At 43.8% G+C, this 26,566-nt stretch overlaps 1 protein-coding gene across 1 annotated transcript in view; it reads left to right on the top strand.

Annotated features, from left to right (window-relative positions):
- The window catches only part of ST8SIA4 (ST8 alpha-N-acetyl-neuraminide alpha-2,8-sialyltransferase 4), a 170,699-nt gene extending 145,537 nt beyond the window's left edge, over positions 1 to 25,162 (top strand). Inside the window, exon 5 of the mRNA XM_038765804.1 lies at positions 23,578 to 25,162. Coding sequence (XP_038621732.1) covers positions 23,578 to 23,860 — 283 coding nt within the window. The 3' untranslated portion in view covers positions 23,861 to 25,162. The remainder of the gene's footprint in view (positions 1 to 23,577) is intronic.
- Positions 25,163 to 26,566: the final 1,404 nt, after the last annotated feature.

Below are 26,566 nucleotides of genomic sequence, written 5' to 3'. Positions count from 1 at the left end.
ACTGTTCTAAGCACTGGGGAGGTTATAAGGTGATCAGGTTGTCCCACGGGGGGGCTCACAGTCTTCATTCCCTTTTTACAGATGAGGTAACTGAGGCATAGAGAAGTTAAGTGACTTGCCCAAAGTCACACAGCTGACAACTGCCGGAGCTGGGATTTGAACCCATGACCTCTGACTCCAAAGCCCGGGCTCTTTCCACTGAGCCAAGCTGCTTCTAATTCCCGATTCCCCCGATTCCACTGGCTCATCAAACTGAAATCTCCCTCTCTTCAATTTAAGGCCAATGTCTTCTTGTTCATACCCTGATGGGCGGGATGACAATTGTTCCCACCCACTCTATAAAAAATCTTGGATTTCAAGGTAGTTATTCAATCACAGCATGGCCTAAAGAATAGAGCACAGGCCTGGGAGTTGTAAGGACTTGGGTTCTAGTCCTGGCTCCATCATCTGTCTGCTGTGCAACCTTGGACGTGTCACTTCACCTCTCTGTGCCTCAGTTACCACATCTGTAAAATGGAGATGAACGCTGTGAGCCCCATGCGGGACACGGACTGTGTCCAACCTGAACATCTGGTATCTATCCCAGGGCTTAGAACAGTGCCTGGCACATAGTAGGTACTTAACAAATAACATTTTTAAAAAATCATCCCTTAGTTTTTTAGATAATAATAATAATGATGATGATAGCATTTATTAAGCACTTACTATGTGCAAAGCACTGTTCTAAGCGCTGGGGAGGTTACAAGGTGATCAGGTTGTCCCACGGGGTACTCACAGTCTTAATCCCCCTTTTACAGATGAGGTAACTGAGGCGCAGAGGAGTTAAGTGACTTGCCCAAAGTCACACAGCTGACAAGTGGCGGAGCCGGGATTTGAACCCCTGACCTCTGACTCCAAAGCCCGGGCTCTTTCCGCTGAGCCACGCTGCTTCTCCAGATGCTAGTCTTTTAGACTTTTAGATGCTAGTCTTGATGTCCTATGGGGAAGGAAGAGACTCGTCTGCCGTGTGACCGTGGGCAAGTCACTTCCCATCTCTGGACCTCAGTTCCCTCATCTGTAAAATGAGGATTAAGACTGAGAGCTCACCTCCTCCAGGAGGCCGTCCCAGACTGAGCTCCCCCTTTCCTCTGCTCCTCCTCCCCTCCCCATCGTCCCTACTCCCTCCCTCTGCTCCACCCCCATCCTCGCCCCACAGCACTTGTGTATCTATATATGCATATTAATTATTCTATTTATTTTATTCGTGATGTGTATATCTACATGTTTTGTTTCGTCATCTGTCCCCCTTCTAGACTGTGAGCCCGTTGTTGGGTAGGGACCGTCTCCATATGTCGCCGACTTGTACTTCCCAAGCGCTTAGTCCAGTGCTCTGCACTCAGTAAGCGCTCAGTAAATACTGGAATGCCCTCCCTCTGCCCCTCCGCCAAGCTAGCTCTCTTCCTCCCTTCAAGGCCCGGCTGAGAGCTCACCTCCTCCAGGAGGCCTTCCCAGACTGAGCCCCTTCCTTCCTCTCCCCCTCGTCCCCCTCTCCATCCCCCCATCTTACCTCCTTACCTTCCCCACAGCACCTGTATATATGTATATATGGTTGTACATATTTATTACTCTATTTATTTATTTTACTTGTACATTTCTATCCTATTTATTTTCTTTTGTTGGTATGTTTGGTTCTGTTCTCTGTCTCCCCCTTTTAGACTGTGAGCCCACTGTTGGGTAGGGACTGTCTCTATGTGTTGCCAATTTGTACTTCCCAAGCGCTTAGTACAGTGCTCTGCACATAGTATGCGCTCAATAAATACGATTGATTGATTGATTGATAAATACGATTGAATGAATGAATAAGATCAACTGAATTTTAGGAAAGCAAACTTAAAACACTCTTAGAGCAGTGGTTCTCTTGAAGACGAGTGTAAGAAGGGAAGAAATTCAAGGATGCTGACTGTTGTTCAAAAAGACAGTTCTGCAGGGCATTGGAAGAAAATATTCCGGGATTTAGGGAAAACCGTTTTTGTCCCCCGTCTGCCTTCCTTGAAAAACTGCATAGAGCTTATATACAGCTTTGCATTTATGAGCACGGTCTCATCTGGTTTATGTTATTTCAGTTGCATGATGATTGAGGTCCTCAGCTCTGACCTCCCTCTCCTTCTGTTTGTATCCCACGGTCCTGGAATTTGTCCGTGAACCTTTGAAGCAACCATGGGTTGCCCTTTCCATTTTCCTCCTTGTTTCATTACTATCTACACAAGAATTTCCCAAGTTCAGGCTGTTTTTGTCCCTTGGGTTCTCTCTCTCTTTCTTTCTCTCTCTCTCTCTCTCTCTCTCTCTCTCTCTAAGAGAACCCAACTTGATTCTCATTGTCTGGGAAGACGAACGCCGTTTCAGTGTTTAAACTGTATTGATTTAGGTGCAGGTGGCAGAAATTATCGACCGGTATCGTTTCTTGAGCCTCTGCTGAGAGCAGAACACTAAAGAAGCAGCGTGGCTTAGTGGAAAGAGCCCAGGCTTTGGAGTCAGAGGTCATGGGTTCAAATAATAATAATAATAATGATGGTATTTGTTAAACACTTACTATGTGCAAAGCACTGTTCTAAGCGCTGGGGGGATACAAGGTGAACAGGTTGTCCCACGTGGGGCTCACAATCTTAATCCCCATTTTACTGATGAGGTGACTGAGGCCCAGAGAAGTGAAGTGACTTGCCAAAGTCACACAGCTGACAAGGGGCAGAGGCGGGATTAGAACCCACGACCTCTGACTCCCAAGCCCGGGCTCTTTCCACCGAGCCACGCTGCTTTGAATCCCAGCTCCGCCACATGTCTGCTGTGTGACCTTGGGCAAGTCACTTAACTCCTTGGATCCTCAGTTCCCTCATCTGTAAAATGGGGATGATGACTGTGAGCCGCACCTGGGACAACCTGATCACCTTGTATCCCCCCAGTGCTTAGAACAGTGCTTTGCACATAGTAAGCGCTTAACAAATGCCATCATTATTATTATAGAGAAGCAGCGTAGCTCAGTGGAAAAGAGCCCGGGCTTTAGAGTCAGAGGTCATGGGTTCAAATCCTGGCTCCGGCCATTGTCAGATGTATGACTTTGGGTAAGTCACTTCACTTCTCTGGGCCTCAGTTACCTCATATGTAAAATGGGGATTAAGACTGTGAGCCCCACATGGGACAACCTGATCACCTTGTATCCTCCCCAGTGCTTAGAACAGTGCTTTGCACATAGCAAGCGCTTAACAAATGCCATCCTTATTATTATTATTATTACTAGGTACCGGGGAGAGTTCAATATAACAATACAACAGACTATCTGCCCTAGTGCTTAGTATAGTGCTCGGCACATAGTAAACACCCCAAAACCCCCTCAACCTTGGCCTTAACCGCACTATTCCCCTTCTTGATATAATAATAATGTTGGTATTTGTTAAGCGCTTACTATGTGCAAAGCACTGTTTTAAGCGCTGGGGAGGTTACAAGGTGATCAGGTTGTCCCACGTGGGGCTCACAGTCTTAATCCCCATTTTACAGATGAGGTAACTGAGGCACAGAGAAGTTAAGTGGCTTGCCCAAGGTCACACAGCTGACAAGTGGCTGAGCAGGGATTCGAACCCATGACCTCTGACTCCCAAGCCCGCACTCTTTACACTGAACCATGATATGTTCTCCACTCTCAGCCACACAGCACTTATGTCCTACAGTTGATTTTAATGTCTGTCTCTCCCTGCATTCATTCATTCATTCAATCATATTTATTGAGCGCTTACTGTGTGCAGAGCACTGTACGAAGCGCTTGGGAAGTACGACTTGGCGACATATAGAGATGGTCCCTACCCAACAGCGGGCTCACAGTCTAGAAGGGGGAGACAGAACAAAACAAAACATATTAACAAAATAAAATAAATAGAATAAAGATGTACAAATAAAATATATCAATGAATAGAGTAATAAATACGTGCAAACATCTGTACATCTATACAGGTGCTGTGGGGAGGGGAAGGAGGTAAGGCGGGGGGGGATGGGGAGGGTGAGACGAAGGAGGAGGCTCAGTCTGGGAAGGCCTCCTGGAGGAGGTGAGCTCTCTGTAGGGCTTTGAAGGGAGGAAGAGAGCTAGTTTGGCAGATGTGCGGAGGGAGGGCATTCCAGGCCAGGGGGAGGACGTGGGCCGGGGGTCGATGGCGGGACAGGCGAGAACGAGGTACGGTGAGGAGATTAGCGGAGGAGGAGTGGAGGGTGCGGGCTGGGCTGGAGAAGGAGAGAAGGGAGGTGAGGTAGGAGGAGGTGAGGTGATGGACAGCCTTGAAGCCCAGGGTGAGGAGTTTTGCTTGATGTGTAGGTTGATTGGTAGCCACTGGAGATTTTTGAGGAGGGGAGAAACATTCCCAGAGCGACTGTAAGTGCCTTATGGGCAGAGAACATGTCTCCCAACCCCATTATTTTGTCCTCTCCCAAGCACTTGGTACAGTGCTCCGCACACAGTAAGCACTCAGTATATACCATCGATTGGTTTCCATGCGATAGAGCCAAGTCAGATGCTGCCTCGAATGGATGAATGTTGAAGTGGGGGGCATCCAACTCTGTTGTATGACTTCAGCGGGGAAGTTGTCTAGGACTCTCCATCATCGGTTGTAATGGTTAGCACTCTGGACTCTGAATCCAGAGATCCGAGTTCAAATCTCGGTGGGACCTCAGTTGTGTTTTTTAGAGAAGCAGCGTGGCTCGGTGGAAAGAGCCCGGGCTTGGGAGTCAGAGGTCATGGGTTCTAATTCCGGCTCCACCACATGTCTGCTGTGTGACCTTGGGCAAGTCAGTTCACTTCTCTGAGCCTCAGTTACCTCATCTGTAAAATGGGAATTAAGACTGTGAGCCCCACATGGGACAACCTGATCACCTTGTATCCCCCCAGAGCTAAGAACAGTGCTTTGCACATAGTAAATGCTTAACAAATGCCATCATTATTATTATTATTATCTGCATCAGTACTGGATGGAGCACTGTATGCAGTGCTCACAGTTAAGTGCTCAGTAAATACCACTGATTGATAGCAGCATTTATTGGGCATCACACTGACTTGCTCCCTTTATTCATTTCCCCCTCCCAGCCCCACAGCACTTAAGTCCATATCTGTCATTTATATTAATGTTTGTCTCCCCTTCTAGAATGTAAGCTCATTGTGGGCAGGGACTGTGTCTGTTTATTGTTATATTGTACTCTCCCAAGCACGTAATACAGCATTCTTCACCCTGTAAGCACTCAATAATTACGATTGAATGAGTGCAGAGAACTAACCTGTATTATGGAACGTGCTTTAGATCCTTGACTATGTAATCATGCTTTTCAAGCTGATTCTCTCTCTTGGTCTAACTGGAGTGATAACTGAGTGAAACCCGCTCTTGTTAGAAAGGAAGATGCCTCTCTCAGGAAACCCAGGACAGAAAGTAAGCCCCTTCAGGCATGAACTTTAATCTTTAATATTATTGAGGAAGAAAATGCCAGGAATACGGTTCTTTCCTATTTGCACTTCCTTGTGTTTTATGTATCCTGAATCCATTTTGCTCAGGGGCCAAGCCCACCCTCAGTTTATGAAAATCAATCAATCAATCAATCAATCGTATTTATTGAGCGCTTACTATGTGCAGAGCACTGTACTAAGCGCTTGGGAAGTACAAATTGGCATCACATAGAGACAGTCCCTACCCAACAGTGGGCTCACAGTCTAAAAGGGGGAGACAGAGAACAGAACCAAACATACCAACAAAATAGAATAAGTAGGATAGAAATGTACAAGTAAAATAAATAAATGAATAAATAAATAGAGTAATAAATATGTACAACCATATATACATATATACACATAATAATCATATATACATGAAAATTTGTTCAGTGTGGCCTAGTATTGAGAGCACAGGCCTGGGGGGCAAAAGGATCTGGGTTCCAGTTCCGGCTCCATCATTTGTCTGCTTTGTGACCTTGGGCAAGTCACTTTACTTCTCTGTGCCTCAGTTATGTCATCTGTAAAATGGAAGTTAATACTGTGAGCCCTTTGTGAGACATGGACTCTATCCAGCCTGATTAGCGCTTATCAACCTCAGTGCTTAGAACAGTGCTTGGCACATGGTAATAAGTTAAAAAAATGCCTTAAACAAATAAACAAAACAGATGCACCCTGCTCGGCAAAATCTTCAGAGAGTGTCCCAAAACCAAATCAATCAATCAATCAATCGTATTTATTGAGCACTTACTGTGTGCAGAGCACTGTACTAAGCGCTTGGGAAGTACAAGCTGGCAACATATAGAGACAGTCCCTGCCCAACAGTGGGCTCACAGTCTAGAAGGGGGAGACAGAGAACAAAACCAAACATACTAACAAAATAAAATAAATAGAATAGATACATACAAGTAAAATAAATAAATAAATAGAGTAATAAATATGTACAAACATATATACATACATACAGGTGCTGTGGGGAAGGGAAGGAGGTAAGATGGGGGATGGAGAAGGGGGCGAGGGGGAGAGGAAGGAAGGGGCTGAGTGTGGGAAGGCCTCCTGGAGGAGGTGAGCTCTCAGTAGGGCCTTGAAGGGAGGAATCAATCAATCGTATTTATTGAGCGCTTACTGTGTGCAGAGCACTGTATTAAGCGCTTGGGAAGTACAAGCTGGCAACATATAGAGACAGTCCCTACCCAACAGTGGGCTCAGTCTAGAAGGGGGAGACAGAGAACCGCAAATGTTTTCAGGTTAAAAAAAGCCAATCAGGGAATGGGGAGAAATGCATCTCGGCATTTTGTGGTTTCTTGCTCAATTTTTCAGGCTATTGCCCTGGGATAGCTATGCAGGCTTTCTGTTCAGGCAAGGCACTAGTCTGTGAACGGGTCTGTGAACGGGCTTCAGATTTGTGCCATCACTGGGCTGACCCACCACTGACCTCAACCAAATGTCCAGTTCTTTACTACCATCGACCCTTCTGGAAAAGTTTCCAGAGTTGAGCAACTATCTGCTTCTTTACTTATTTATCTTTCTCTGCTTGCACAAGTACTAGACTTGTAAATCCTCAAGTCTGTCAGTGTCCCCCATTAGATTACAATAATGATAATAATAATAATGACGGCATTTGTTAAGCACTTACTATGTGCCAAGCACTGCTCTAAGCACTGGGGGGATACAAGGTAATCAGGTTGTCCCGCATGAGGCTCACAGTCTTAATCCCCATTTTACAGATGAGGTAACTGAGGCACAGAGAAGTGAAGTGACTTGCCCAAAGTCACACAGCTGACAAGTGGTGGAGCCGTAATTAGAACCCACGACCTCTGGCTCCCAAGCCCGTGCTGTTTCCACTGAGCCACGCTGCTTCTCTAAAGCTCCTTGAGGACAGCGTGTGTCTTTGGTTTTTATTATGTTCTTCTAAGCACTTAGTATAGTCCTCTCCATGCCATAGGTACTCAGTAAATACCAGTGATTGACTGATTGAAAAGCTACTTGGAGTGTCCCACATCTTTAGATTTCACAGGATGTGTTCAAGTCTATCAGAAGCGGTGTGGCCTACTGGAAAAGCCATAGATGTGAGGGATCAGAATCAATCAATCAATCAATCGTATTTATTGAGCGCTTACTGTGTGCAGAGCACTGTACTAAGCACTTGGGAAGTACAAGTTGGCAACACATAGAGACAGTCCCTACCCAACAGCAGGCTCACAGTCTAGAAGGGGGAGACAGAGAACCAAACCAAACATACTAACAAAATAACATAAATAGAATAGATATGTACAAGTAAGATAAATAAATAAATAGAGTAATAAATATGTACAAACATATATACATATATACAGGTGCTGTGGGGAAGGGAAGGAGGAAAGGTGGGGGAGAGGGGGACGAGGGGGAGAGGAAGGAAGGGGCTCAGTCTGGAAAGGCCTCCTGGAGGAGGTGAGCTCTCAGTAGGGAAGACCTGGGTTCTAATCCCAACTCCATCATTTGCCTGCTATGTGACCTTGGGCAGGTCACTCAATTTCTCTGTAAATTTCTTCAATTTCTTCAACTGTAAAATGGGGACTCAGTACCTGTTCCCTCTCCAATTTAGACCGTGAGGCCCGGTAGGGACAGGGACTATGTCCGACCTGATAGATTGCATCTATCCCAGGACTTAGAATAGTGCTCTCCACATAATAAGCAGTTAACAAATACCATATAAAAAATAGACTCCATTGAGGTTTTTCCCTCAGGAGACTGAAACAAGGCCATTTTGTTGTGTAACCATAAGCGAGGACCAAAATCAGCCATTCCTTATCTAGGATGACTAAAGGAAGAGACAGAATTAGGGACTCCATCCAAGGTCTAAAGGAGCGTTCTGTGGCAGATCTTGCATATATGTATATATGTTTGTACGTATTTATTACTCTATTTTATTTGTACATATTTATTCTATTTATTTTATTTTGTTAATATGGTTTGTTTTGTTGTCTGTCTCCCCCTTCTAGACTGTGAGCCCGCTGTTGGGTAGGGACCATCTCTATGTGTTGCCGACTTGTACTTCCCAAGCGCTTAGTATAGTGCTCTGCACACAGTAAGCGCTCAATAAATACGATTGAATGAATGAATGAATATACTCGTGGAACTACTAGTTGTAATTTTGTTTTCTGTCTCCTGTTCCTATTATTTCTAAATCCTCAAGTCTGTCAGTCTTCCCCCATGGATGAACATAAGCGACCTTGGGTGAACCAGGTTTCCAAGTCAGATAAGATCAAAGTTGGGGTTTAATCAGTCACACAAATGGGAAAAGATCACAACAGAAGATGCTAAAGTGAAGGTTGGGAAGATGATATTTACAGCCACTGAGGTTTAAGACTGTTTAAGGGGTAAAGTTGAAGATTTAAGCATTAAGGGTCAAGGTGGGGATTTGATGAACGGAAGTCATATGGTTAATTAGGTCTGGAGCTGCCTGATATTTCTGCCTGGGGAAAAATCTGTGAAATGGGCTTTAGTCTAAAATAATCCACAAATGAAGATAATGACCAAATTCACCGATTCTAGCTTCCTCTTTACTTCAGGTACAGTTTAAGTAGAGAAAAATACAAAAGTTGATTTCTTTTGGCTGGGTCTCAGAAGAACAGGCTGACATAAAAAGCCCTACTCAAAGCCCTGCTGAGAGCTCACCTCCTCCAGGAGGCCTTCCCAGGCTGAGCCCCCTCCTTCCTCTCCTCCTCCTCCCCCTCCCCATCCCCCCCCGCCTTACCTCCTTCCCCCCCCACAGCACCTGTATATATGTATATATGTTTGTACGTATTTATTACTCTATTTATTTATTTTATTTGTACATGTTTATTCTATTTATTTTATTTTGTTAATATGTTTTGTTTTGTTCTCTGTCTCCCCCTTCTAGACTGTGAGCCCGCTGTTGGGTAGGGACCATCTCTATACGTTGCCAACTTGTACTTACCAAGCGCTTAGTACAGTGCTCCGCACACAGTAAACACTCAATAAATACGATTGAATGAATGAATGAATAATTTCGCAGCCAAGAGAAGGTCACAACCATTTAACTTAATAATAATAACAATATAATATCAATAATAATGATTATTATAATTTTTTTAAAAATGGAAGTTGTGAAGTGAAGTGTTGTGTTGTGTTGTGAAGTGTTTACAACATGCCAGGCTGTACTAAGCACTTAGGTAGGTACAAGCTAATCAGGCTGGACAATGTCCTTGTCTCTCATGGGGCTCAATCTGCACCCCCATTTTGCAGATGAGGTAACCGAGGCCCAGACAAGTTTAGTGACTTGCCCAAGATCTCACAGCAGAGAAGTGGTGGAGCTGGGATTAAAATCCAGATCCTTTGACTCGTAGGCCCGTGTTCTTTCCACTAGGCCATGCTGCTTCTCATGTACTTCCCAAGCGCTTAGTACAGTGCTCTGCACACAGTAAGCGCTCAATAAATGCGATTGAATGAATGAACGAAATACAGAATTTGTTATAATGGAAGAATTTGTTAAACGCTTACAATGTGCCAAGCACTGAGGTAGACACAATGCAATTAGAGCAGAAACATGGGGGATGCCTAATCCCCAGTGCAGGAGCTCACATTATTCCTAGTAAACTCCTTGGTATTAATTTATATTAATTTCTGTCTCCCCCTCAAGATTGTAAGCTTGTTGTGGGCAGGGAATGTGTCTGTTATATTGTTATATTGTACTCCCCCAAGAGCTTAGTACAGTGCTCTGAACACAGTATGCACTCAATCTAAAGGAAATATTTCCCTTTGCTATGGTCTCAGGAGAACTTGACTACATCTCCTCCTTCCCTTCCCCACAGCACCTGTATATATGTATATATGTTTGTACATATTTATTACTCTATTTATTTTACTTGTACATGTCTATTCTATTTATTTTATTTTGTTAGTATGTTTGGTTTTGTTCTCTGTCTCCCCCTTTTAGACTGTGAGCCCGCTGTTGGGTAGGGACTGTCTCTATATGTTGCCAACTTGTACTCCCCAAGCGCTTAGTACAGTGCTCTGCACACAGTAAGTGCTCAATAAATACGATTGATGATGATGATCTCCAAGGAAAATGGAGTTTTTCCACCATGGAGAAGAAAATCAGCCTCACCCAGATTGTTCCAGATGATTTTGGGAGGGCAGGGGGCTGCCCAAGATTCATTTAGTCCTTAACTAGCAGCCTTTAATGAAGATCTCAGTAACTGTCATCCTTCTTTTATGTAGGTTTCATGCTGTCACTGCTTAGTTCATTTAGAGACCTTCGAAATGCAATGCAATGCGAGAAAGGAAAAAGAGCATTTACATATATGTACAAACAAAGTGAGACAGATGGTTGAGAAACACTCTACACATGCTAAAAATGTTCATTCTCTCAACGAGGCCTGCCTTTAGATGGCATTCAAATAATCCCTGTCATCAAACAAGTGATTTGGGAAGTTTTGTTTTGGAAATAATGCTCTTATGCCAAAAGCAGAACCTTTGCTAACGCATTTTCATTTTGTAGAAAATCGTGATTTTATCATTATGAAGGTTGAGTTAATTATCTGCGTCGCCTTACATTGTTTCTCGAGGAACTAGAGACAAGCAGTGGGATTTAGGAGTACAATGTTTGGCGTGCTTGGGTAGCCATAGATCCAAAGAAAACCAGATAATAGCAGCCGAAAAACTAAGGACTTGGCGAATACCTCCGAGTTCATTTTGAGTTCACTTGGCTTTTACGGAAGAGGGAGTCCCGATGAGATTTCCATGATTGCTTTCATTTTGGATATCCTATTTTGTAGTTCTCATCCATTCACCTTGAAGTTCATTAGAAACTTGGGCGTGCGTACTACCCAACGCAGTAGCTCACATTGCTCACAGTGAACTCCTTGGTATTTATTTAGATTAATGTCCGTCTCCCCCTCAAGACTGTAAGCTCGTTGTGGGTAGGCAACGTGTCCGTTATATTGTTATATCGTACTTTCCCAAGCGCTTAGTACAAGGCTGTATACACAGTAAGCACTCAATAAATATGATGGACTAATTATGGATATCCATAATCCAAGTTGCTTTTGACCAGTGTGTGAAAATTGGGGGCGACGTAGCATAGCTTAATGGAAATAAGCGCTTAGTACAGTGCTCTACGCACAGTAAGCGCTCAATAAATACGATTGAATGAATGAATAAGCACAGGAAGGGCAATTAGGTGACCTGTGTTCTAATCCCAGCTCCACCACAGTTTTTTTTTCAGTGGTATTTGTTAAGTGCTTACTCTGTGTCAAGCACTGTTATAAGATCTGGGGCAAATACAAGTTGATCAGATGGGACACAGTCCCTGTCCTACAAGAGGCTCATAGTTAACTGTAAAATGGGGATTCCCTCAGTTTCCTCATCTGTAAAATAATAATAATAATGATGGTATTTGTTAAGTGCTTACTATGTGCCAAGCACTGTTCTAAGCACTGGGGTAGATACAAGGTAATCAGGTTGTCCCATGTGGGGCTCACAGTCTTCATCCCCATGTTACAGATGAGGTAACTGAGGCACAGAGAAGTGAAGTGACTTGCCCAAAGTCACCCAGCTGACAGGCGGCAGAGCCAGGATTAGAATTTAGGACCTCTGACTCCCAAGCCCATGCTTTTTCCACTAAGCCATGCTGCTTTTTCTTCTTAAAATAGGAGTTAAGACAGAGCTCCACGTGGGACATGGTCTGATTCCAAGCTGATTAGCTTGTCTCTACCCCAGCGCTTAGTACAGTGCCTGTCGCATAGTAAGCACTTAAATGCCATTAGAACAAGCAGGTTTCACTCAATCAGTGAAATTTATCGATCATATATTGTGTGCAATCACTCAGTGTTATTTATCGAGTGCTTATTGGGTGCAGAGCAAAGTACTAAGCCCTTGGGAGAGTACAATACGATGGTCTTAAACATAGTCTACCCTCAAGGACCTTACTATCTAGTGGAGAGAACTGCGTTTAGTTCAAGTGCTTAGTACAGTGCTCTGCACACAGTAAGCGCTCAATAAATACGATTGAATGAAAGAATGACTGTAGTAAGCACTTAGATCAAGGCACAGAGTTTCTAAGTGCTTAGTAAGGTGCTTTGCAAACAGTAAGCTCTCAGTAAATATGATTGATGGGATGAATGAGTGACAGTTGACTGTTCTTGTTTGTAATTTCCTCCTAAAGAAATTTTAAGTTTATGTTTGTGCAGCCAGAAATGGTTGTCAGGGCAGGCCTCCCTGGCTGACCTGCCCTCTAGACCGTAAGCTCGTTGTGGGCAGAAAATGTGTCTGCTTATTGTTACAATAAACTCTTCCAAGCACTTAGTACAGTGCTTGGCACACGCTCAATAAATACAGTTGCATGAATGAATGAATGAACTGGAGGATACATACCAAAGTTTCTCTACCATTAAAGTGCGCTGTCTGCTGGAGGGCAACCCACAGAAAGAACAGAGCCCTTTCAGTCAATCTGTGGTATTTACTGAGCGCTTACTATATGCAGAATCAATCAATCAGTCATATTTATTGAGCGCTTACTGTGTGCAGAGCACTGTACTAAACACTTGAGAGAGTGCAAGGTAGAAATTTAACAGAGTTGGTAGACGTCTGCCCACAATGAGCTTACGATCTCCAGCATACAGTGCAGAACACTGTAATAATAGTGATGGGATTTGTTAAGCGCCTACTAGGTGCCAAGCATTAATTCATTCATTCATTCAATCATATTTACTGAGCGCTTACTGTGTGCAGAGCACTGTGCTAAGTGCTTGGGAAGTACAAGTTGGCAACATATAGAGACGGTCCCCACCCAACAACGCGCTTTTCTAAGTGCTGGAGTGCTGGACTAAGCCCTTGGGAGAAGAGAATAAAGCAAACATGACCCCTGTCTTCAAGGAGTTTACGGTCTAGTGGAAACTCATTCCCAAACCCTGCTCTCTCGAGACTCTAAAAACGCGATACAGGGTGAGAGGACTCAAAGGTTTAGCGTCTAGCTTGTTCGATAGGAGGAGAGGAAGCTGAAGATATCCAGTGAGCACGTGAATGGCAGCCGGACTCGCCACTGGATTGATGCCAGCGGGAACACCTTGAAGAATACCTCACAATATCTGGCACTATCGCCAGATGAACTTAGTTAGAGCTGTCAAGAGCTCCCTGATAACTTTCTCGGGTCGGCTGGTGAACTTAACCAGCAAACACTTTGTGGTATCGAGTGAATTATTGCGGGATTTATTGGCCCTCTTTCTTTGGAAACGGATTTCTGCGGCACTCCAGTCTGGAGGTTAAATGGAACCTGACTTATTGATGTAAACTGGTCATTCCCATTTGTAAACAGTTTAACGGGCTGAAAATAGACCAAGAGAGAGAGAGAGAGGTGAGGAAATAGTATAGGCACGGTAAAAAGAACTTTTATTTGGAAGCTGTTATTAGGCTGGTTATAGGGTCCCGAAGGAGAGCTTCTAAAGGACAGCTTGAGCTTTTATTTGAATGTCAGTCGAAAGCCTATTTGACTGCCACCTGGTAAATAATTTGTTAACTTTGGTCCATATTCAACCTGTTGTTCTCTCTCATTTTCTAGTTGTGTTTTCTTCTTGCTGCTCATTTTCTTCCCCTCCCTTCCGTCTACCAGTGGTATTTAATGAGCACTTACTGTGGGCAGAGCACTTGTACTCTGCACACCAGGGAGTTCAGTGGAGTTGAGAGACATGATCATTGCCCTTGAGGATTGCCCGATTAGCCAAGTGTGTGATTTTTGGACGGCGATCAAGCCCGCAGTACACAAGAAGCAGCATGGCTCAATGGAAAGAGCACGGGCTTTGGAGTCAGGGGTCATGGGTTCAAAACCCGGCTCTGCCAACTGTCAGCTGTGTGACTTTGGGCAAGTCACTTCACTTCTCTGGGCCTCAGTTCCCTCATCTGTAAAATGGGGATTAAAACTGTGAGCCCCCCCGTGGGACAACCTGATCACCTTGTAACCTCCCCCAGCGCTTAGAACAGTGCTTTGCACATAGTAAGTGCTTAACATCATCATCAATCGTATTTATTGAGCACTTACAGTGTGCAGAGCACTGTATTAAGCGCTTGGGAAGTACAAGTTGGCAACATATAGAGACAGTCCCTACCCAACAGTGGGCTCACAGTCTTACAAATACCATCATTATTGTTACATGGTATTTATTGGATGCTTACCATGTGCAGGGCACTGTACTAAATGCTTCACACTGTATTAAGCACTTACTAGGGAAATCCTTTGTACGGCATGACAAATGATCCCACATCCCCCTTCCAGAATTCTGAAGCGTTTAGGGAGCTGAATTATCCTGCTGCTCTCACTGCCTGGTGTTTGTCTTGTTTTATGCCGTCGAATCGTTTCCTACCCATAGAGACACCACGGCCACATCTCTCCCAGAACGCCCGCTCTCCATCTGCGATAGTTCTGGTAGTGGATCCAGATAATTTTCTTCGTCAAAATAGGGAAGTTGTTTACCATTGCCTCCTTCTGTGCAGTAAACTAGAGTCTCCACTCTGGACTTTCTCGCCTGCCGCTGCTGCCCAGCACGGGTGAGTTTTGACCCGTAGCAGATTGCCTTCCACTGGCTGGCCATAGCCCAATAATGACGGCATTTATTAAGCGCTTACTATGTGCAAAGCACTGTACTAAGCCCAAGCTAGGAATGGAATGGGTAGGCCCCTGCTTGACTCTCCCTCCCGTAGCCGAGACTGGTAGAGGACTGGAAACTGCTACAGATGTTGATTTTCTACCTGCAAATCAATCAATCAACCAATTGCATTTATTGAGCGCTTACTATGTGCAGAGCACTGTACTAAGCGCTTGGGAAGTACAAATTGGCAACACATAGAGACAGTCCCTACCCAACAGTGGGCTCACAGTCTAAAAGGGGGAGGCAGAGAGCAAAGCCAAACATACCAAAAAAATAAAATAAATAGGATAGAAATGTACAAGTAAAATAAATAAATAAATAGAGTAATAAATATGTACAACCATATATACATATATACAGGTGCTGTGGGGAAGGGAAGGAGGTAAGATGGGGGGATGGAGAGGGGGACGAGGGGGCAAAGAAGTGGTGAGCTGGCCACTAAACCCAGGGCTTCAGTATCAACCCTCTAACTTGATGCTGCTTTGGCAGATCGAAAAGAAAATACTCCTAAATTCCCGGGTGCATTGTCTACTTCTCTTTTTCATAGTTTCTGGCATCCCTAACCTTAACCCTGAAGCATGGCCTAGTGGAGAGAGCAGAGACCTGAGAGTTAGAAGGCCATGGGTTCTAACCCGGGCTCTGCCACTTGTTTGCTTTGTGACTTTTGGCAAGTCACTTTACTTCTCCGTGCCTCAGTTCTCTCATCTGGAAAATGGGGATTAAGATCGTGAGCCCTATGTGGGACACAAACTGCGTCCAACCCAATTACCGTGTTTCTGCCCCATTGCTTAGTACAGTGACTGGCACATCATCATCAATCGTATTTATTGAGCGCTTACTGTGTGCAGAGCACTGTACTAAGCGCTTGGGAAGTACAAATTGGCAACATATAGAGACAGTCCCTGCCCAACAGTGGGCTCACATGGTAAGCACTTAGCAAATACCACAATTATTATTGTTATATTCTAATAATTATAATATAATGGTGATAATACTCCCAGTTGAGGAATGCCATCCTAAATCAAATCAGACCATTTCAAGTTCCCAGTGGGGTGACCTTTACCCACCTCCAACACTGTCTCTTGTGGAAAAGGATGATTTACATCAATCTTCATGCGTGGAGAAATAAATTCATCTCAATAGAACGCTTGCCTCCTGCCTGGAAACTAGATATTTGGGGAATTGCTCAGTGTGTGTTTTTATTTTATTTCTCACGCTGAGCTGCCGAGTCCGTTTGGCAGGGGCAGCATTGTATTCCATCAGTCCTACTTCTGAAATCACAATGAGAAGGACCATTTTGTAATTTTGGATAATCACAGATCAGTCTAATGGTGGGCTGGTATGTGGAGAAGATTTCCTAATGACCCTCGTATTATCATAAGTGACAGTAAGCTAGAAGCCTTCGGTCAAAGCTCTGCATTTGGGATCGTTCTAATGAGCATCCACCGTGATGGAAAAAGGAGGTCGCTGATAAGTCCGTTATAAATGAAAAGAGGGAAGCAGTGTGGCGATTCATTTAACTTCTCTGTGCCTCAGTTCCCTCATCTGCAAAATGGGGATTTGATACCCAGTCTCCCTCTTGGAGTGTGAGCCCTATGTGTGACCTGATCATTTTTTATCTACCCCAGCGTTTAGTACGGTGCTTAGCACCTAGTAGGCATTTATCAAATACCACCATTATCATTGTTACTATTATTATAGATAATAAAAGAAAGCATGTTTCTCTGTAGGAAGCCAAGGTCTGGGTAGTTTATTTCAGCTGAACAGACCGTGCAACAGGCATATTGGCAAATTTGAATTCGATTCTTATTGTGTCCCTGGTATGCTGGATCCAGAGAGATTTCTAAATGCTAACGAGGCTTTTCATGTGACATACGCACTCTGAAGAGCGGAACCTTTTCTTCAGCTATGAGATCAGGACTTAGTACAGAAAACCACATCCGACTTCTCGAGCAGTTCTCCCAACATCACCCACGCCCTGTTCTCGCATCAGATGTCAAGATAAGATCAGAAACGGTGTCAAGCAGGGGCACTGCCTTCCCCAAAACAGTGAAACAACCCTCCATTGCATCACTGTGCCAGGCCAGTGAGGCGCTGGCATGAAAGCAGGATGCCCAAACAACTCCTGTAACCTGGGAGAACTAGAAGCGAGAGGATGGAAAAAAAAAAAAATGTTTCGAAGGCCCAAAAGAAAAACACTGCATCGTACGCTAAAACCACAGAGAACTGAGGGATCACAGAAACAGACAGACTGATGTCACATTCGGCAATAGAGAATGTTTGCTTTGTGCATATAGCTTTAATTCTATTTGTTCTTACACTTTTTGACACCTGTCTACATGTTTAGTTTTGTTGTCTGTCTCCCCCTTCTAGACTGTGAGCCCGTTTTCGGGTAGGGACCGTCTATATATGTTGCCGACTTGTACTTCCCAAGCGCTTAGTACAGTGCTCTGCACACATTCAGCGCTCAATAAATAGGATTGAATGAATGAATGGTGATAACTTTGCAATCCACAATCCAAATAGGAGGTAGCTCAAGCATTGAATCTCCATTTTGCAGATGAGGGAACTGAGGCACAGAGAAGTGAAGTGACTTGCCTGGTGCCACAGCAGGCAGGGTGGTGGTGGAGTCAGGATTAGAACCCAGGTCCTCTGACCCCCAGGCCTGTGCTCTTTCCACTAGGCCATGCTGCTTCCATAAGGCTACGCTACCTCCGTGTTACTTCAGGTGACATTGATGCCTAAAGGATTTGGGACAGTGTGGCTTCAGCCCGCCAATTTTTAATGACTGGAAATATAGTGGTTTGCTTTCTCCAGACCAAAGCATTCCTCTCCCTTTAACCTTCCTCTCCTGCAGTGGCTCAGGAGAATTGCATTTTTGCTCCATTTACACCCGACCCCACCTAAGTCAATGATATAAGCAGGCAGCCCAATGAGTTTCTTTCTTTCCCACCATCCATCATTCAATCAATAGTAGAAGCAGTGTGCCTCAGTGGAAAGAGCCCGGGCTTTGGAGTCAGAGGTCATGGGTTCGAATCCCTACTCCGCTAATTGTCAGTTGTGTGACTTTGGGCAAGTCACCTCACTTCTCTGGGCCTCAGTTACCTCATATGTAAAATGGGGATTAAGGCTGTGAGCCCCCCGTGGGACAACCTGATCACCTTGTAACCTCCCTAGCGCTTAGAACAGTGCTTTGCACATAGTAAGCACTTAATAAATGCCATTATTACTAGTAGTAATAGCATTTACATTAATTATTTTTTTAATCATTTATTTAATCATATTTGTTAAACGCTTACTATTTGCCAGGCACTGTGCTAAGCGCTGGGTAGAAACGAGCTAATCAGGTTGACACAGTCCAGGTCCCAGGCAGTCTTAATCCCCATTTTATAGATGAGGGAACTGAGGCCCAGAGAAGTGAAGTGGTTTGTCCTAGGTCACAGAGCAGACAAGTGGCGGAGCTGGGATTAGAACTCAAGTCTTTCCTTTTAATCGATAACGTAATCTGGCACAGTACTGTACTATGGCTTGGGAGAGTGTGTATTTGTATATTATCTATGCATAGTCATCCTTTATATTCAAAGAAGGCACATCTAAGAGTGAAGTTCATTTTGCTGAATTGGAAAAAGCAATGGCCTGGAAACCAGAGGATCTGGGTTCTATTCCCGACACTGCCACTCGTCCGTTGTGTGACCCTGGGCAAGGCAGTCAACCTCTCTGTTTCTCAGTTTCCTCATCTTCAAAATGGGGATTCCATCCCTGTTCTCCCTCCTACTTAGTCTGTGAGCCCCATGTGGGACCTGATTAGCTAGTATCTACCCCAACGCTTAGTATAGTGCTGGATGCATACTAAGCACTTAACAAATTCATTCATTCATTCAATTGCATTTATTGAGTGCTTCCTGTGTGCAGAGCTTAAGTGCTTGGGAAATACAAGTCGGAAACATATAGAGACGGTCCCTACCCAACAACAGGCTCACAGTCTAGAAGATACAACTATTATTTTTGTGTGGCCAAAAGACCAATCCAGGCCTCCCAGTCTTAGCCAAGTTGGACCCACAAAAAGGTTGTCTTTTTGCTGTGGAGTTGTAGCTTGTGAGAGCCCAACAGGGTTAGCAGACATCATCCCTTCCCTGAAGGAATTGAAAATCTAGAGGGAGAGGGAGTTGTTTGTTGTGGAGAAGCGATGCAACCTAAAGGGAAGGAGGGAGATGAAGGGTGTGGGTAATAGGGAAGCAGAGGAAAGTGTCCTCAAATGATCGAGCTACTTGATTTTGCATTTTCTTTAAGTGGAAGAGGTTGGAAATATGGGCTGGAATCAGGAGGCGAGGCATAGTATAGAGACCCAAGACTCTCTCAGTAACAATTCTTCTTAGTATTATTATTATTATTGTTAGTGGTGTTGCAAAGAGAAGCTTCTAATACTTGAAAAAAACACTATAGGCTGACAACCCCCTCAACCATTAGATAAAACAGATGCCAAGAGCGGGCTTTCCTTATCAGCTAAAGTGATGTGTCCATGACCAGGGCTTCTTGAGACTCCTGGGTCTGGGCACTAGATTGAAAGCTCATTACGGACAAGGAACGTGTCCCTGTTTCTGTCATATCGTACTCTCCCAGCTGCTTACTACAATGCTCTGCATGTAGTAAGTGCTCAATAAATACCATTAATCGATCGATTGTTTGGAAAAGGACAGAGCCGATGGGTCAGAGAAATGACCGGGTAAAATGCCTTGAGCTTGAAATGGACCAAATAGTAGGAAGGCAGTTGCTAAGATTTTCTCCATTAAGGGAAAATTGATAAGCTTGTTTTAAATTAACTATAAGGTTATAGAATCTGAAACATTTCATAAGAATTAATCTTTTTCACTAAAGGAAAAGTCTCGCTGAACTGTAAGTTAAAACCTAATTTCCCCTGCTCACTCTCCCTTATGTTTCACACTAAATAATAATAATAATAATGATGGTATTTGTTAAGCGCTTACTGTGTGCCAGGCACTGTACTAAGGACTTGGGCGGATGCACGCAAATCGGGTTGGACACAGTCCCTGTCCCATATGGGGCTTACAGTCTTAGTCCCCATTTTACAGATGAGGCAACTGAGGCACAGAGAATTGAAGTGACTTGCTTAAGGTCACACAGCAGACAAGTGGCAGAGCCGTGTTTAGAACCCATGACCTTCTGATTCCCAGGCCCTTGCTCTATCTGCTACACCATGCTACTCTCCTACTACCCCATGCTATTTCCATAAGCACTTGGACTAATAATAATAATAATAATAATAATAATAATAATAATAATAATAATGGAATTTATTAAGTGCTTTACTATGTGCCAAGCACTGTTCTAATTTAAGCACTTGATATTCACCCACCTTCAGCTCCACTGAACTTATTTATGTAGCTATCCAGAATTTATTTTAATGTCTTTCTCCCCCTCTAGAGTTCAAGCTCCTTGTGGGCAGGGAAAATGTCTATTAACTCTCATACTGTACTCTCCCAAACACTAGGCTATGCTGCTTCTCGTTCTTCTAGATTGTGAGCCCACTGTTGCGTAGGGACCGTCTCTATATGTTGCCAACTTGTACTTCCCAAGCGCTTAGTACAGCGCTCTGCACACAGTAAGCGCTCAATAAATACAATTGAATGAATGAATGAGCTGTCAGAATGTCTCCAAGAAGGACAAAAGAAGCAGTATGATCTTGTGAAGCAGCATGGCTTAGTGGAAAGAACATGGACATGGGAATCAGATGACCTGGATTCTAATCCTGGCTAGGGCAATTGCTTACTGTGTGACCTAGGGCAAGTCACTTAACTTCTCTGGGCCTCAGTTTACTCAAGTGTAAAATGGGGATTGAATACCCATTCTCTCTTCTATGTAGACTGTGAGCCCCATGTGGGAGAGGGATTTTGTCTTTTTCAACTTGTATCTACCGCGGCATTTAGAAGAGTGCTTGACACGTAGTAAGAGCTTAACAAATGCCATTAACATCAAGGGCAAGATGGTGAATTAGGCGGGGAAGGGGTACCCAGGAAGAGGTTTTGGATACACACCAGAGCTCTGAATCAGAGATCGCTGTTGTAAGTGAAGATAATGACAAAAAGGATGGTGATTCTGATGATCACCATCATCTATCAAGCAGAGCTATGTGAACTTGGGAAAATGCCCAAATTCTGACTTACGAGGGTACTATCGAGCTAGCCTAGAAATTGAGTGGCACAATTCAGAAGCCATTAAAAGCTCTGTTTCCAAAGCATCTTTGGCTGAAGCTAGGCTCCTCTGAATAATCCAAAGGTGAAATTGTTTCCAGTGAATTAGAATCCCAGTTTCAGCTGCAGGAAGTTCTACTCAAAAGCAGGTTGAATCCTTTTAAGGATTTCAATCACTCACCGAGCAAATTAAGCAAATCGTTATTTTGGAAACCCATCCATTATGTTTTCTTGAGATGATCGGCTAAAGAATGTTGATCCTCGCCTAAAAGCCAGCCTTGGGATTTAGCCAAAATGTTATTTTGTCTGATTCTCTAGGGAAAAATCTGAGAATAGGATGATGTGGCTGCTTTTTTAATCTGCCTCAACTGGAAAATTCTTTATACCCTGTCAAACATCTTGTTCATTTTTATGATGCGAGACCTCATTTTATGAGATGGTATGCCTCGGTTTCCCAAATGCTTGCATTATGAGCCTGAAATTAGTAGACATTTTTGAAATACTACTGGACATTATTGACATGAATTAGTGGCTCAATTATGTATATGTGCTCATAAACATCAGAACGGAGAATTCATTTTAAAAAACTGAAATGACTAGAACAAGTTAAATGGCTAGGCCTACAGGGTAATATCTCTACTTTGTGTATTTTTGGTCTTAATGCATGTCACTGACATTACTCCCTTCGCTTATTGACCATTTAGACCATTCCACTATAATAATTATGGTATCTGTTAAGCGCTTATTATGTGCCAGACACTGTACTAAGTACTGGGGTGGGTACAAGCAAATCAGGTTGGACACAGTCCCAGGTGGGGCTCATAGTTTCAATCCCCATTTTACAGATGAGGGAACTGAGGCACAGAGAATTGAAGTGACTTGCCCAAGGTAACAGAGGAGACAAGTGACAGAGGCAGGATTAGAACCCATGACCTTCTGATTCCTAGGCCCGTGCTCTATCCACCATCCCATGTGGCTGTGAGACCTTGTGGAGTCTGTAGTGATCGTAGGGTTGTAGAATTATAGGAGTTGTAGTAGAGTAATAACAATAATAATAATGATAGCATTTATTAAGCGCTTATTATGTGCAAAGCACTGTTCTAAGCGCTGGGGAGGTTACAAGGTGATCAGGTTGTCCCATGGGGGACTCACAGTCTTAATCCCCATTTTACAGATGAGGTAACTGAGGCCTAGAGAAGTTAAGTGACTCGCCCAAAGTCACACAGCTGGCAAATGGCGGAGTTGGGATTTGAACCCATGACCTCTGACTCCAAAGCCCGTGCTCTTTCCACTGAGCCACTCTGCTTCCCTATAGAATACACTATAGTAGAGTAGTAGTAGTAATAGTATAGTGTAGAATTACATGCCAGGGAATTTCCAAACTAAGCCTAATCAGTCAGCAAAGTGTATTTATTGAGTGCTTACTGCTTGCAGAGCACTGTACTAAGTACTTGGGAGAGTACAATATAACAGAGTTAGGTTGTTTGACCCTATTTTTCCCAGAGTAATACAAATTAGGGGAAAACAAAGAGGAGACAATGTTTATAAAATACATCAGCATGGCTCAGTGGAAACAGCACAGGCTTTGGAGTCAGAGATCATGGGTTCAAATCCCGGCTCTGCCAGTTGTCAACTGGGTGACTTTGGGCAAGTCACTTCACTTCTCTGTGCCTCGGTTACCTCATCTGTAAAATGGGGATTAAGACTGTGAGCCCCCTGTGGGTCAACCTGTTCACCCTGTAGCCTCCCCGGCGCTTAGAACAGTGCTTTGCACATAGGAAGTGCTTAATAAATGCCATCATTATTATTATTACTATTATCGTATGAAGGACAAATGAAGTCCTTCAGTAAAAGTTTATATTTTTCAAACGTATCTGTTGAGGAAAAACTTTTCATTTTGTTTATAAGCAGCATGGCCTGGCGGATAGAGCACGGGCCGGAGAGTTAGAAGGTCCTGGGTTCTAAGCCCGGCTCCAACGCTTATCTTCTGTGTGATTTTGGGCAATTCCCTCATCTGTAAAATAGGGATTAAGACAATGAGCCCAGTGTGGAACAAGGACTGTGTCCAACCCAGTTACCTTGTGTCTGCCTCAGCGCTTAGTATAGTGCCTGGCACATAGTAAGCGCTTAACAAATACCACTATGATTATTATTATTATTTTATCTATGCCGCCGACTTGTTTAGGATGAATGCCTGCTCTCTAACTTCTTTTCTTCTGGGTTTTTTTTCCAGTTACTGGCTGACCAACAGGGTTCACATCAAAAGACCCAGCACAGGCCTCCTCATGTACACCCTCGCCACAAGATTCTGTGACGAAATTCACTTGTACGGATTCTGGCCCTTCCCGAAGGATTTAAATGGGAAAGCAGTCAAATACCATTACTATGACGACCTCAAATACAGGTACTTTTCCAACGCCAGCCCCCATCGGATGCCACTGGAGTTTAAAACTTTAAACGTGTTGCACAACAGAGGAGCGCTCAGATTAACAACAGGAAAATGCGAACAGCAATAAGTCCACCCGAAAGGCTCCTCTTCGACAAAAACTTACCCCTCCAGTTGTTGGAATGGAAGTGGGATTCCAAAAGAGGAAAGATTCCCTTACCCGTTAAGTCACTGGGGGATGAAAAAGAGGAAATTGACGCGAAACCTATTATCAGCAGATGACCTACCTGTAAACGTAGGCATTTCTGACTGCAAGGAATTGCCAGTTTAAGAACCCAGCTTGAATGTATAATCAGTAGCGTTTACAAGACCCGACAAAAATTCGCCATCCATGAGAGAAGCCAATGTAGTCCTCTGGCACTCCACACCTACAACAAATCGATCGGAGGGGAGTCCGAGAAGAAACTGGTTTCCTCGTGGGAGATCAAATCACTGTTGTCCGGAAAACCCACGACAGAAACAGTTTAAGCAACAGAATGCTTAAGATCGAACAATTCAAGCAAATGCCTTCAGTCAGGAGACCGTGTCTGATCTTGTATTATAACCTCATGTTTTGATTTCTGTTATTGCTGTCTTTTGGTTTCTATTTGGTCTGGGGGATTGGGAATATGAACAGGAACACATAAATGATCAAAGAATCACTTTTGAAGTTCATATCTCGAAAAAAAGTCATTCAGACATCTCTCATAATGCACAAAAGGACATTGCCAAATTATTTTTGGATGATGTGGTAAATTGCCCACTAAATGAGGGGATTCAGTCACCTGCAGCCCTTCTTTAAGAAAGATCTACCTGTTCCGTGACATCAAGGAAGGTGAAAAGTGAATGAAAAGGTGCCCTTATTTTTGGTACCAAAGATTACACTGTTTTTTGTTGGGTTTTTTTTTTAGCACAAGAAACTTTTCTCTCTCCACTGAAGTAATATGTCTTTTTGGTAATATGGTGTTTGACTGCCCAGTTGAAAGTAGTCCCTGAGAGATTTATTTTAGTTCCAAAAACCAGTATTTTGTTAAACTCTGGTTGGAATAAAAACCAGCATCTCTCAACTTTGAATTTACTAAGACTCGGCTGACACATTCGGGCATTAAGAGGTCTTGAACTGAAACATGGACTGGTGGTTTAAAATTTCTCTTTCCATTTGAATATGGAGATTGGCTCGACGTTTAAGGGGTTTTTCAATTCTATGTTTAGTAAAAGAGATAATAGACTCTCTGAAGAGTGTTCATTTCCTAGCAGAGGAGGGTCGTTTGGGGAAGCAAGTTGAAAAGGAATTTACACATCAGAATTTCACACTTCAAAGGAACTAAAGTCACCAAGCATATTCAGCCGGTCAGTTTGGTTGTGAACTCGCTTTTGTAAAGGTGAAATGAATGAGAAGCCAACCGAAACCATAAATTAAACGAGAAACTTTAACAGGTTGGGCGAGATATGATTTTCTGGAAGTAAATTCTGTGCTTAAGTAATTTAGACCAAATTCCAATTTAAAGTATTACTCTGGAATGATAAATAAGAAAGCCTTCACCTATCACTCTGCCTTTTCTTCCAGGAAGGAAAGCTAAAGGCGGAAATGGCCAATTAGCAGTGGAATCCAGGTTCCCCATGCCAGGCTGTAAGAAATCTCCTCTGGAAGAGGAGTGCAGAAAAGTATTACCCACAGCGTAAGCCTATCTGGGGAGGCTGGAGGCAGGTAGGACTAGATCCCTTCAGAGAAGCCCCAACATATCTGCTACAGGAGACCCTCTCCTCTCCCACTGACTCCTGCTCTGTCTTCCCTGGAATAATGGATTCTGCCAGGGAGGTATTCAAAGCCAGGAATCCAGGATGAGGGGAGTCAGCCTGGATCCCCTTCCCATTTGGGTGGAGGGCTGTTATTTGGACAGTCAGTCCCCATGTCTTGAGGGGGCAGGGAAAGAAAGTGTTATTCGAGGGACATAGGTCTCTTGGACATCTGAGCTCCCTGAAAATCATGTCTGATGACAGCCATGGCTCTGAAGAGAGTCGCAGACATTGAAATAATACAGGCCATCACATCTAATAATTAGAAGGGAAAGCAGGGGCTGAAGAGCAATATTCTGGGCCGTTCGTAGCTAAATTGAGGTGGCCTAAGTCCAAAAATCCATCTAATTTGATGAAATTATTGAGCAACATTGAAAAGTTGGGGGAGGTAGCAGCATATTGAGGATCTGTTTTGAGCAGTCGCCATCAGACAACCATTCACAGAGCAGGACCTCACTTTGGATGGTCTAGTTCTGGGGCAAATTCTCCCGGATATTCATGAATTTGGGGAACTAGCAAACTCAGTCGATCAATCAGTGGTATTTATTGAGCACTTACACTGTGTACAGAGCACTGTACTAAAATGCTTAATGAATATGATGCGTTAAGTGGTTCAAAGGAGAGTTTAAGATCAGAGAAAGAGCGGGGTCTACTACAGCACTGATGGGCTGTGATCAAGTAGCTTTATTTCTTCTAATAAACACCCATGCCAGAAAGCACTAATATCACCGAGCGCTGATGTCCATCTGCGAGTTTTATTGTGCTTTCCCAAGCTCTTAGTGCAGTACTCTGCCCACAGTAAGCACTCCATAAATACGACTGACCTACTGACTGAGAGCACGATGAACTAAATACCATACGGCTTCTTCCCCAGCTTTACTATTCCATAGAATCTGTGTGTCTTCTGAATCTGTTTCCCGGCTGAAATTATCCTCTCGTCGAAAGAGTAGCTATCAAAAAGGGTTTCGGCGGGGGAGGAAACAGCTTCTGTTCATCTCAG

The sequence above is a fragment of the Tachyglossus aculeatus genome, chromosome 23 (genome assembly GCF_015852505.1).
Source record: "Tachyglossus aculeatus isolate mTacAcu1 chromosome 23, mTacAcu1.pri, whole genome shotgun sequence".
Classification (NCBI taxonomy): domain Eukaryota; kingdom Metazoa; phylum Chordata; class Mammalia; order Monotremata; family Tachyglossidae; genus Tachyglossus; species Tachyglossus aculeatus.
The sequence above is the reverse complement of the archived record's forward strand: the minus strand, read 5'-3'. Positions and strand labels throughout refer to the sequence as shown.